Source organism: Colletotrichum costaricense (genome assembly GCF_030867565.1).
Source record: "Colletotrichum costaricense strain IMI 309622 chromosome Unknown Scaffold_2.1, whole genome shotgun sequence".
Lineage (NCBI taxonomy): Eukaryota > Fungi > Ascomycota > Sordariomycetes > Glomerellales > Glomerellaceae > Colletotrichum > Colletotrichum costaricense.
The window spans coordinates 284,418-296,661 of NW_026848231.1; the positions used below are offsets into that span (position 1 = coordinate 284,418).

The 12,244-nt window shown below is 53.0% G+C and overlaps 3 protein-coding genes across 3 annotated transcripts; 1 reads left to right on the top strand and 2 right to left on the bottom strand.

The window, feature by feature from the left end:
* Window positions 1–793: 793 nt before the first annotated feature.
* On the bottom strand, window positions 794–2,725 carry CCOS01_01701 (tetratricopeptide; the record flags this gene model as incomplete). Its single annotated transcript, XM_060449894.1, has 6 exons — window positions 794–817; window positions 878–1,768; window positions 1,844–2,005; window positions 2,056–2,391; window positions 2,447–2,596; window positions 2,711–2,725. 6 exons carry the CDS (start codon window positions 2,723–2,725, stop codon window positions 794–796), a joined length of 1,578 nt encoding a protein of 525 aa, XP_060318544.1.
* A 6,660-nt stretch (window positions 2,726–9,385) lies between these two features.
* CCOS01_01702 (uncharacterized protein) lies at window positions 9,386–9,976 on the top strand (the record flags this gene model as incomplete). The annotated part of the gene is made up of 3 exons (XM_060449895.1): window positions 9,386–9,440; window positions 9,472–9,654; window positions 9,711–9,976. 3 exons carry the CDS (start codon window positions 9,386–9,388, stop codon window positions 9,974–9,976), a joined length of 504 nt encoding a protein of 167 aa, XP_060318545.1.
* A 121-nt stretch (window positions 9,977–10,097) lies between these two features.
* On the bottom strand, window positions 10,098–12,011 carry CCOS01_01703 (heavy-metal-associated domain-containing protein; the record flags this gene model as incomplete). The annotated part of the gene is made up of 5 exons (XM_060449896.1): window positions 10,098–10,630; window positions 10,887–10,964; window positions 11,352–11,481; window positions 11,663–11,815; window positions 11,904–12,011. The coding sequence occupies 5 exons, from the start codon at window positions 12,009–12,011 to the stop codon at window positions 10,098–10,100; spliced, it is 1,002 nt and encodes a 333-aa protein (XP_060318546.1).
* Window positions 12,012–12,244: the final 233 nt, after the last annotated feature.

The window sequence follows — 12,244 nt, forward strand, 5'->3', positions numbered from 1 at the left end:
TTAAATCGGAAAAGAAAGATTACCATACCTGCTGGTTTTGTTGCCCATGCTCAAAGCTTCGCGAATCAGGTGCTCAACCCAACTCTACTTTGTCCACGTGAGCTGGCCCGATTGGATCTGGCCATGGACTGTACAGTCCGAAAGGGTTGACATCATTGGCGATTGATACGCATAGGGAGAGTCTCACGCAGTATAGAGAAGTACGTCGTGTGCAATTTGAGCTCATTTGCGTCTACTTCACGTAACCCCTTTACGTACATGATGATATTCACCACCCTCGTCCTTGAGTCCCAGAGCTTCACGGAAGCTTACAGTCACACGAGGTCGTTCAGATATATACAGAAGTAGTGAGCAATGATAGTTGCATTAAGGTTGGTGTTGCAGGCCTCTCAACGATCTCGTAGATGATGGACAGGATCTCGTAACACGACAGTGTAGATGAGGTAGAAATTATATCGGAAAAGGAGAGATGGTAAACCGTAGGGGAATACAAAAGTGTCATCACCACACCAATCGCCTCCGAACTGTTCCGTTTTCTAAACAATGCAACGCTATGATCATGTCGTTCGCGGCCGTGGGGGTGCCATTGAGCCAGCTCTGCTTGGCTCTGTCTCTCGAACTGTCCTCCTCTTTTACTTCCGCCGTTTTAGACGCCCTGTCTACAACCAATCCATCCGTAAATGCAGCAAAAAAAAATGAAAGGTGTTTACTAGATGAAGGAGAGGTTGCAGAGCTCAGGGCGAGCAGATTGTTGGTCATTACGTCGTCACAGGCTTGGTTGGGGTATAATCGTCTACATAATTTCTTGGACCCAGATCTATACGTTCAGTTAGTCATACATCCTGATGATAGTGCAATTGTTCTGGGTGATGCTTACCTCCATCTTGCCGATGTCCTGCCTCGTTTTCCTTGCTTGGCTCTTGACGCTCATGATCGCCATGTCCAAGTCATCTTGGTCACCCATGGTAATCATGTCGCCATTCGGCACATCTTCGTCGCGGATCTTGATCTTGAATCTTCGTCGAAGACCAAACTTCTCACGGATGCGGTCAACAAAGTCGGGAAACTCGACTGCTGCGCCCACCATGATGTATCGAACATCATCGGCGTGCACCTTGACACGGATCTTACGGACTTCAGGTCTCCTTGAACCGCCACGAGAGGACATTGAGTTCGTGCCTGGACGTCTGTTGTTGGAAACCATCTCGAAGTCACCCTCATCAAAGGAGCCGTAGTCGGAGCCATCATCTTCCTCGTCCATGTATCGCTGGGGCTGGCGGCGGGAGGCTTGGCGGCTGGTTCTTGTACTGTTGCCACCACCACCACCGCTCTGGTACATGTCGTAAAGCTCGTCAGGGTAGGCGTCCTCGGCATCTTCGTCAGCAGGCCGGCCGCGCATCTGCAAGTCGCGTCTCGAATATCCTCTGCTAGGAGTTGCCGACCGTGACTCGGATCTCATCATGGGCGGAGGTCCTCTACGGTCGTTGGGGCTGCTCGTCTTTTGGTACCGTTCGTTGGGCCTGGAGTTCTCGATGTTCAACTTCGCAAGCATCGGCTTGGGTCCATTACGGACGGATTGTCCACGAGACATGGCACCGGTATTGTTGGCCTCGACCTGGTCCGGGGGAGGGGTAGGGGGGAAGACACCGCGGCCGTTGGGCGGCTCAGACTGTTGTCTTCTAGAGGCCAGGCCAGGTTTGACTAGGTTGGTTGCAGCGAAGGAAATATTGTCAGCTGGTCTGTCGTCCTTGACGTCGTTCTTGCCGGCCTGTAAATCAAGAATTCTGTGATTAGCAAATGGATTCCCATAAAAGCTGATTGGAATGGGAACCGATCTGCCTACATTCTTGATCTCGGACCCGGCAAAGCCTGTGAAGGCGTTCGCGCGATCGGAGGCGGCGACTAGCCTAGCCTTTCCAAGGTAGTCCTTTGTCTTGAGGTTGCGAACCTTTGCTTCGTTCGGTCGGTACACAACACCGACGGGGATCGAGAAAACAGTGTATCCCTTGAGAAATTGTGAGCACTGTACACAGTTCAACTCGGTGTCTTCCTTACCTCTGCCTCCTCACGGATCGCCTCATCGATAACGTTGTGGTCCTCTACCACCTTCTCCTTGACAGCGTACGATAGATCCTGCATACCAGCATCTTTCTGTTGCAGGTAGATGTAGCAGAGACCTCTGTTGAAGAGCACCTCGCAAGAGTAGAGCTTGAAGAGCAGACCCAATTGGGCGTAGTCGATCATGGTGTTTCCTCGCAGGTAGAGAAGAGTGTCATTGAAGTTGGCCAATGCCTCTTCGAAATCGCCGAGCAGGAAATTTGAGACGCCTTGCTGGAAGTAGGCGACAGCGAGGTACTGGTCGAGCTTGATTGCTCGTTGGTAACATTCGACCTGGTGTTTCCACGTTAGTGCCAAGACCTCGGTGTTAGGTTCGGAGACGACGCACAGCTTTCTCGTGCTCTCCCAAAGTGGCGTGAATAACACCCATGTTGAAGAGAATTTTTGATGTGTCGGAGATCCTCTCAAAATCCTTGAGGGCCTCATCGAATTCATTGTTGTCGTACCGGCCCAAGGCCGACACCCACGTTTCTATTTCCTGTAATAAGAGACAGTTGTGGTCAGTAACATGTTCAACGATCTACCCATTTCGGGTTGTCGGGTGTTGCAGGTTGGGCGACTGCTGATCGCTCTCTCCGACGCTGGCACGTACCTGCTTCAATGACATTTTGTCGCCAGGCCAGAATTATCAAAATACCAAATCCAAATCGCGGGCCGAGGAATTGCGCAAGCAGACGATTGCTGCTGCGGTCGAAAGATCGTCAACGGACAGGATTCGAGGGAGAAAACGGTATCGTGGGGAACTGCGATGCGGACGTGGACAATGGTGGCTGAAGACAACGACGACGACGACTGCTGCAGGAAAGAAAGCCAAAAAGCGACCCAGACCTGAACAGCAACAACAAAGTGCGCCGCGGGCGGCTAGAGAGGGTCCTCAGGGCTTATTTAGGGAGATGGCTGGCGGTCTGTCGACCGTGCGGTGCTCGGCGCCACTGAAATGACGGTTGGAGTGTTACCCCCGCTTCCAATGAGCCAGAAGCTGCAAATGGGGTACGCTTCGGACTTGGGCGACAAGCTGGAGATCTTGGCGCGTGGCGGGTACACCAGGGATCGATACCTGGCCCCGTCTGGCGATTTGCCGAAAGCTTCTGCAAGAACCGCCGATGCGATGGCGGGGAGGAGACAGAAGCGAAAAAGAGGGTTTATCCAACTGTAGGATAAACTCGACGTTGTAACTTGATAAAGTTGCTCTTTTCTCGTTCCTGGCCAGCAGAAGCAGATGCCAAAAGTAGGACGGTGTTTCGGGTTTGTGTACGTTGTGCGTCGAAAGACGGATTAAGTTGTCGGGGGGAGGATGGGATGGCCCTTTTTGGCTGTGTGTCCTGGTTCCTGTGGAGGTGGTGGTGGGTGGATGGACAAGGCCGCAGTAATATGTATGTAAGTCGGACTAGGCGCCAAAGGGGGGGGGGGGCGGGATCCGAAGCCAGTCCGTCCTGTATTATCAAAGTCTGGGCTCTCTTCCTGTTCAGTCCTACTATTTCGAGAACGAGACCAAGACCAAAGAATCCGTGCTCTTCCTTATCTGCCTGCTTGTGACGGCGAAGACTGTGACTGTGTTGCGTATGTGCGTGTGCCGAGGGCGAGGTGACCAGAGGTGACCAGATACCAAAGACTGCCTAAGCCTGCGTCGTTCGGCGCGGGTCCTCTCTCGGGTTAGAATCGTGCGTTAATTAGAGTCGGAACCTCGGACGGTCGTTCGACTGTGGGAAGCTTGCGTGTGAGTTGCGGGTCAGAAAGGACAGTCGCGAGGTCGGTTTGTCTTTGCTTCGCGAGTTCCAACTTTGGGAACAGATGTGAGAAGCAAGTGTGATGTGGACAAGAATAAAAGTGATGAAATGACCAGACTTGCAGCCGGGCTCGAGGAAAGGAATGGGAATGAATGGATGGAGGACGAAAAGCCAGCGCCTACAGAAAGGAGGGTAGAGAAAATAGAGTCGAGTCGGTGCTTGCAGCGAGGGACCAAGGGGGACTTGACTGGTTGGGTTGTGGGCCGCGAGACTGGGTGTATATCATGCAAGGTGCTCATCAGTGATTGATATTCCAACTCGATTCTCAGTCAGGAAACGCTCAGGATGCCTGTGCTCCGGTGCTCGTCCAGTTGCGAGTCGCAGGGGGATCCAAGGGGGTTGTTCTTCTTCCTGGTCGAGTATCGACACTGGAAGGGGGGGTGTAGAGAGCAGAGGGCCCGGAACAAGTGGCTTGGGCAGCTCGGTGGATGAAGGGGGCGTGTATCTTGCTGCAACAGAATTCCGGGTGTCTTTTGGTCGGCTTTCGCACGCCCAGCCTGGGTTTGGGGGGAGAGACGAATTGTGCAACCGATCTTGGCCATTACAGGATCTGCCTCGGTGACAAAACGTGAACTTATGTTCGAGGTGAGTACAGACTGTACAGGATGGATACAGCCTTCCAGAGGCATACGGAGTACAGAGCACACAGTTGTGACTTGTGAGATAGCTCGGCGCCAAAGAGATCATCTCCCATCTGTCGACTTTTCCCAAGACGTCGTCCCAGAACACTTTAAGCAGCCACGCAGATCCTTCTTTGGATATTCGACAAGGTATTTCGTTCGGCGGGAGGAAACAAACTTGTCTAAATTGAGTGATAGAATCAAGTGTTTTCTCTCAAAATCGAACCACTTTGCATATCTCGTCGCCAGATGCTGGGTTGTGAATATGCTGGACATCGAACGTTGGGTTGGGATCCCCTCGGGCCCTCTGTGCCTCGTCTTGGAGGAGCCACCCCTAGTTTGTCTGGGCATTCCATCCGACGTCCGTTCCGGGGGGGTGTAAGAGAGCGCCTGGGCAGTGAGTGATGGGCGAGGAGGAAGCCGTAGTCCATGTCATGGCGTCGCGGGTCAGATCGCATACTACGTATCTTGCGGTAGGCTTGACAAGGGAGTGGCTGTTTTGGACTGTCTGCTTCTCCTGATCCTCCAGGGAGGGACGCTGACGACGATTTACTCTTCTCAGTGTCCCCTCTCCTGTCCTCATTGTGTGCGTGGCAGCTGGACAAGAGGCAGCGCTCCCTTAACGGTAATGCACTAATGCCGGGTATCGCAGGCATCGTGCAACCACTGCGAATCAGGGCCTGTCGCTTCCCATGCACGAAGCGTTCCAGCGAATGCGAGCTGTGCCTGATTGGCCCCCAGGAATACGGGTCGTGGGCCGGACCTTTGAGCCACTAAGTTGCCAGGGGCCAAGGGCGCGTAGAAGAGTGACTAACGCCGCCTTGATCACAGTTGTAAGTCGTGCTTCTCTTAGCCCCTACTACTGTACAGTAGGTACTCCGTAGTGAACCGTGACTGCAACCCGCAGCTTGCAGCTGTATCACGCCTCGTGGCTGAATATGGAGATGCTGCAGAGGTGATTGCAACTGCAAGGCCATCCGATCTCGTTCAGTCACCGGGGGTTTTCTTCTTAGTTGCTTTTGCGAACCCAGAGAAGAGGTTGAAAAGTGGATGAGGTGTAAGTGCTTGCAGGCCGCCATACTGGAAATGGTCTGCCAAACCAGTCCACTGGAGCTGGGAGAAATGACGTTGAACTGTTTAAAATAGCATCTTCCGAAAGTGCCATTCTTTGCAGAGTGCATATGGGATAAGTTAAGCGCCGGTGATATTTTTCTGATTGGGCTGACCCGGTGAACTGGCAACGTTGGCCGCCTCGGTGCGGGTGACATGTCGCCAGTTGGGCAGCCCGACCCGTCCGGACGTTTCCAACCAAAGTTTCTCCGTCCGTCAGATGGGTGCTTCATCCTTCATCAACCAAAGCCCAGGTCGAGCGGATGGGCGTCCGTCAAATTGATCAGCCCAGATCGAATCAAGGTGCCGCTATGAAGGAGGCGTGTAGGTCATATATCTGAGCACTAGGCGGTCGTTGTGGTATCACAATAGGTTGAACTCTGGAGATGGTGGGCTGTCTTTGGTCGACGAGGATCGGCAATGGAAACCGAAGGTTGGTGGTACAGAATCTAGAGACCCCTCAGCCCAAGTCAAGACATCTGCGAGACTGCGGCGCAGACACGTAGGTTCGGCAGTCCAGGCTGTAGGTATTGGTACCAGTCTAGGACGATGTTCCTGCATGGGGAGCTGCATCCCACAGGACTGGAATTTGCACAAGATGGAGGAGTGAGGTACCGCTCGGTTGATTCTGGCATATCATGAGGCCATCGTGGTGTGACGGGCTGTGTGAAGTCTCTCGCCAGTAGATTGGCCGGATGGCGGGGTTTGGCTCGAAGGAGGAGAAGAGGCCGCCAAGGAAAGGAATAGGTTCGTCGGCAGGTTCTTCTCTATTGCCCTTTATGGCGTCTCGTCTGGGGCATCGCTCATCCCATCCGGTCCTGGTTAGGATTTAGACAACCTTATCTGCAGCGGGTCCACAAGTGGTTCCAGCCGTCCATAGGACCGTCACTGACTGGCGAAGGCACTGGCGTCAATATCGGCAGTCGTGTCTGTGCAGGTGTCCAGAGTCGATGCTTAGCCTAGGTTAAATTCGCAATAGTTGATATCGTAAGATTTGTCGGATTAACAGGGAGGGAGAGAGTGCGTGTGAAAGAGAGTCGAGTCATCGCGAGGTTGAGGGATCAGGGCTACTCAGCAAGGACCAGGATGCGTCGAGGGGAGACTTGGCTTCAGCCGTCAACCTCTACATACAGTAGGTAGGGTCTAGGCATCCGATACTTGAAGGCTCAACAAGCTCAGCCACACGTCGTTGACGTTTGACTAAGAAAGTAGCGTACCTGCCTCGCCTGTGTCCCGTCGGAAGCCACTGCCATCTTAACCCAGCATCCATGCCAGGCGTTCCTTCCTCCCGCCCATCAAAAAGAGGCACGTTGTCCAAGTACGTATCTTGCCAAGAGGAACGTGATCTTGTCGAGGTCGTCCTGGGGAAGGAACAGATAACCTAAGGTAGGTTCTTTACAATCGAGAGTCAAGTCCAAAATCTACTCAACTCTCGCTCTAACTCCTTCCAATACCTAAGGTACCTAGAAATGATGTAAGACAGCGGGGACAACTTACAAGCAACGGCAAGCACGAGCCAGGACCCACGCAGCTTCTTCCAAAAAGAACGAAAAAGGAACAAAATGCGGCCTCGCTAGAATGACTTGCATCGCCAGTGACAAGAAGATCCCTTCTCAGGGCAACCCAAAGCCCGAAGCCGAAAAGATGCTTTCCAAGGAACCCCCCAACTACGCACCGCCCTATCGTTATTAGACAGCAAGGTACTCCGGACATCACTGCGTAAGGTACTTCGTACCCGTGGGCCGTAGGGTACGGAAAGACACCGTGGACACCCAGCAAAACCATCTCCAACTCTAATTATCCCTGCCAGTCCCAAGTCTCAAGAGTCTGCGAAACTCGCTTGTCCTTCAGGCTGTTTTGGAAGTCCCGTGCTGGCGTCCCCACTGACGTGCTGTCTACCTCATGTGCAAGGGGCGCACGCTCTTCTTCTTCTCTATCCGTACCTACCTTACACTATCGTGACGTGCCTGGCTATCATACCAAGTCATGGTAGGGTAGGTATCCGTACGGAGTAGTAGGTACGGATAGGTATGGATTCGTTCGTACCTACCCGCGCTGGGGGGGGTTTTCAACATTGCCCGGAAAGGGTGTGAGCTTAATGCCCTTAGGGGCCATAGGCACCTAACAGAACACCTAGGAGCTAGAACACGATGTGTGGGTAGTATAACCCGGGCACACTGCTCTTTCCTCCTTCTGTTTTCATTGTCCAGAATTGACCCACTCTGTACTCATATGATCACTCTAAATACTCGAACAGAAGAGAATTTCAACAGATGCTCTATTTTATCTTCCTGTTTTACGGAAATTATGAAAAGTTTGATCAGATTAGGACCTCTACAGACTTCTACCAGCATACGGGCAGAGTGATGTAATACAGCATAGTCCATTACTGGGGTAGAGGCATGGACCACTTTTGAAAACCCCCCCCAACCCGTATAGGTACTCGAAGGATCAACACGCACACCTGCCAAGGTACCTTGATCTGGGTAAAGGCAGCTTCTGCTGTAACGTTGGCGCAGCTAGGGCAATGTCACTCTCCACATACCTTTGGGTGTGGAACGACTTGCGACTCTGCCCAGACCACCAGCCACTTCGCCGCATGAACCAGACGTCAAGCCTGTGAACTTCACCTTGTTTTACCACGCAGCATCCGGCCGGGTTTGAGGGGTTCCCTCAGTCATCGAGCCGTAGGCCATGCGTCTCCCGTCTGCTGGGCTACCAAGTAGTCTTCTGTCTAGGTCTGCCCCTCGCTCTTGATACGCAATAATTCGCCTCAACCACATCTCGTCTTGGCCCCAAGGTAAGCCAAGGTGACTCGACACGATGCACTCAACACACGGACAGGACCGCGCCATGGATCGCAGACAGTGGCACCCATAACGCTCCGCTCCGAGTTGCTGCTCGCTCGCCCGTCAACCTTCCACTCCCCTATTTTTCCTTCTCTTCCCAAGTGTCACAAGTCTGGGCATCCCTTTGAACGGATGAATCCACCCGTGACGCGGCAAGATCTACGTTGTCCCCGTCGTTCAATGCGAACCTCCGCGGTCCGAAGCCCGCAAATGCAAATTTCGAGAGGGAGCTCCGGCAGGCACTTGTCATGTTCACCACCAAACATTGCCCACGGGTCGAGACTCAGCTGTTCCTCGACTCTTGTTTCCTGAATCGGCCTCCTCGTCAAACACGTTTGCATCATAAACGTCGATACACTTTGGCGCAGTGGCTTCTTTATGGCTCTCAAGCAGCCCAACTGACTTAACCTTCTGTCATTATCAGCCTAGACATGTCGTCAACGAACACTTCAACTCCCCTGCCGCCTCCGCCCCGTATCTTTGGGGCTGCCTTACTCAATCTGCAATCTGCACGTAAAGAGTACAGACCACCGCTTCTCGCATCCGATTTCGAGCTTGCCTACCACCTACCTAAGCTAGTTTCAAACTCGGCCGTCTTCTCCACCCATCGACCCCTTTGCACGTATATGTCGGTCACTTCAAGTTCCCACTGGCACTGCAGCATCAGCCTCCTTGTGTAATGCCATCTGCGTACACGCCCTTACTACGGATAGTGGGCCTTATCACGGCAAGGCGGTCCCGGCGCCCCTGCGATCCAGCAAAATAAGGTAGCGCCTCTGGTCCCTGTTCAACTACAACGCGTATTCGTCTCATCTACCACCTGTCACCTACGCTCCGCCTCCTTCCGGTCTTCGATCGGTGGGGGGAATCTCCCGGAACCGTCGTCAGTGTTTCTTCTAACATGATCTGCATCAAGCCCGACGCTGAAGCCATGTCTGTTGGTCTCCTCCTCTGGCATAGGCCTCTCTCTCCGTTCCCAGGGAACAGAGGCTCCATCTCTTTTGCTGGCCCCGCTGTCCCATCTGTCCCATCGCCCAGAGACGATCAAGAACTCGGCGGAAAATTCTGACCGAGACAAGCCTTGGGAAGCTTGGCATACAGAGGTTAACTTACACGAGCCTGTGACAACGGATGGAAACCCGCAACCTTACCGAGACCCCAGAGTCCAAGGTAAGTGCCCCCATCCCGCAAATCCAGGTCCGCGAATCTGTCTACCTAACCGAGAGTCCTTGAACCTCATCCTTGGGGTGGGCAGTATGCCAAGGCATTGGAGAGGCTCAGCCTCAGTGTCAAACCCGACCATGGTGCGGTTCTTTGGACTCCTCACACCATAACCACAACAACCCCTGGCATCTTGCCTGTCAGTGTTCTGGAAGCCGTGGCCATCGAGCTTGACCTGAGGGAGCAGATGCAGTCCAAAAATCTACGTTCATCGCAAAAATCGTACGATATTGTTTATGGTGGCTGCCACTCCACGTGTGGCTATTGGTGATCATCATAAAGCCTATCCGGCTCATCGACCGAGCTTCCCTGGCAAGAAACACATTGAAAATCTCTCGTTGATTTCATGATCATTCTTTATACATCATCTGATGGCTTCCCGCAAAGTCTACCTACAGCATACCCTTCTCAACCTCGTCCTTTCTCTCCTCCCACAGCGTCTTGCCGGTGCATGAACAGACCGTCTTATCATTGTCCCACACGCCGGCACTCCTGGCAATCACGCCGACTAACGTGTCTGGGTCATTTTTCAACGCCCCTGCAGACTCATCTTGTCTCGAGACGACCATGGCATGGCCAATAACTTCCCAGATTTGAAAGGGTTTGTCGAGATAGGCGCTGCCTCTGCCATCCTTGTCGACGTTGAAGACACCCAAGAAGCCCTTGGCGGCGGCGGCGTCTTGACTGCCTCCCGACCAGACAGGGCCCGTCGATGATGCGCCCTCTGCCAGGTTACCGTACTCACGGATTGTAGCTCGGTATGACCCGGGGGCAACGCCGCGTAGCGTCATGTCGATCAGAGTTGTAGTCGGGGAGACCTGCACCATTCTAGCCAGGCCCCTGACCTCTCGGTCTCGCTGCTCATTCGACTTTGAAGGCGCATCATCTGCATGGTAAAAAGACTCGAGGATGCTCACAGCCGCGCCTAAGGGACGTGGTGAGTCAGCGGTCAGATGAAGTCCGGTGTTCCCAGGTGAGCGAGTTTAAACGACGACGATGAAAACCCAAAACTTGACCCCATCTGCCGACACCAGTGCCGGTGTGACAAGACAAGTTGGGTGGTATCAGGAAACAACTTAATGTCCGCCAAGGGGTTACAGGAAATGCGGACAGAAAAGTTGGACTTGGACGACAAGAGCACAAAAGCCAAGGAGAGAAAGAAGAGACTTCAGTTGACCTACTGTTTGATCCTCCCGAGCCTCGCAGGATGGCGTCCCTCCCCGTGGCTTGGATGGCGTCAACAATTGTTGATGGTGCGGCTGCAAAACGTCGCCAAGAGTGTTAGCGGCAGGTACATTCTTTTCTTTTTTCCAAACGGTAAGGCGTTCAATTTTTTGAGTCTATCCATCCCCCATGACAGGTTTGTAAGGCAGCGAATACAATCTTGAGAGGATCACCGCGATGGCGCTGTCAAACCGGCAAGCTTGGGACGCCTCAAAGCATCGCGTGTGTGGGACGCACAACAGCACAACAGCATGGGTGTAAGACAGGGAAGGGGGCGTGTGTGTGTGTGTGTGTGTGTGTGTGTGTGGATGGAGGAGGGATCAACAGCCATGAGCCGCAAGAAGGATGAAAGTGAAAAAAAGGGAAAAAGAAAAGAAAAGGGAAAAAAAAGCTTTCAGAGTTTGCGGCAGAAGACGACGTACCTGTGCCCTCGACAGAAAGCAATTGGTCCTTGAGATTGGCCTCGACCTTGGTGATACCCCCGAGCTTGTACAACGAGTCTGAAACGTCCTTGACGCAGCTGTCACATGTCATGGGTACGGCGAAAACGGTCTAGTGTTGGATTTTCAGACGTTTCATTAGCCATTTGATTCAGTTGAGCAATTACACCCCCATTGCTGTATTGTAGACTTGGGTATACTTGAACAGGTGGAAAAAGGCAATGGGTAGTAAATGGGCAAACGATGAAGCCCGTGTATGTGCGTGCGGAAGCGGAATGGACCCTCATACGCACATGTCCCTCTACCCGGATTGCGTGCGTCGCGACGGGACGGTACTGACGGACGACGGAGCGAGCGAGTATGAGGGAACAAGACATTGTCTCCTCGGCCAGGTCCCGTGTCCGTGACGGAGACTTGAGGGGCGGGTGGACTGCCTGACTGACTGCCTGGACTTGCCGGGCAAAGCGGAAAGAGAGCACCAGACTGGAGAACAGGCATAGAGAGAAAGAGAGAGAAACGGTATCGAGAACTCACCTGAAAAGGATATGAGACGGTCATGGTGAAGGGTCGTCTGCTCGGCTGCAGCGGGCTTCGTAGCAGAGAGCGGTAATTGTGGATGAAGTCGGGGAGGCAGTAGAGCATGCTCTGTCCTTGTAGGACCCTTTGTTGTTTGTGCTGTTGTTGAGATGAGAAAAAAGTGAGGTCAGGTTGTTAAACTCCGGTGGTTTCCCGTTCCTAAAATAAAGAGAGAGAGATGGATGGAGTTTGTCGTTCTCGGGGAAAAAAGAGCCCCAGGGAATGTTGGTGTGTCGCGGGTTTACTTTGTGACCATCCCACTTTGACAAAATGCCCAAAGTTTTCAAGTGGTATTGCTC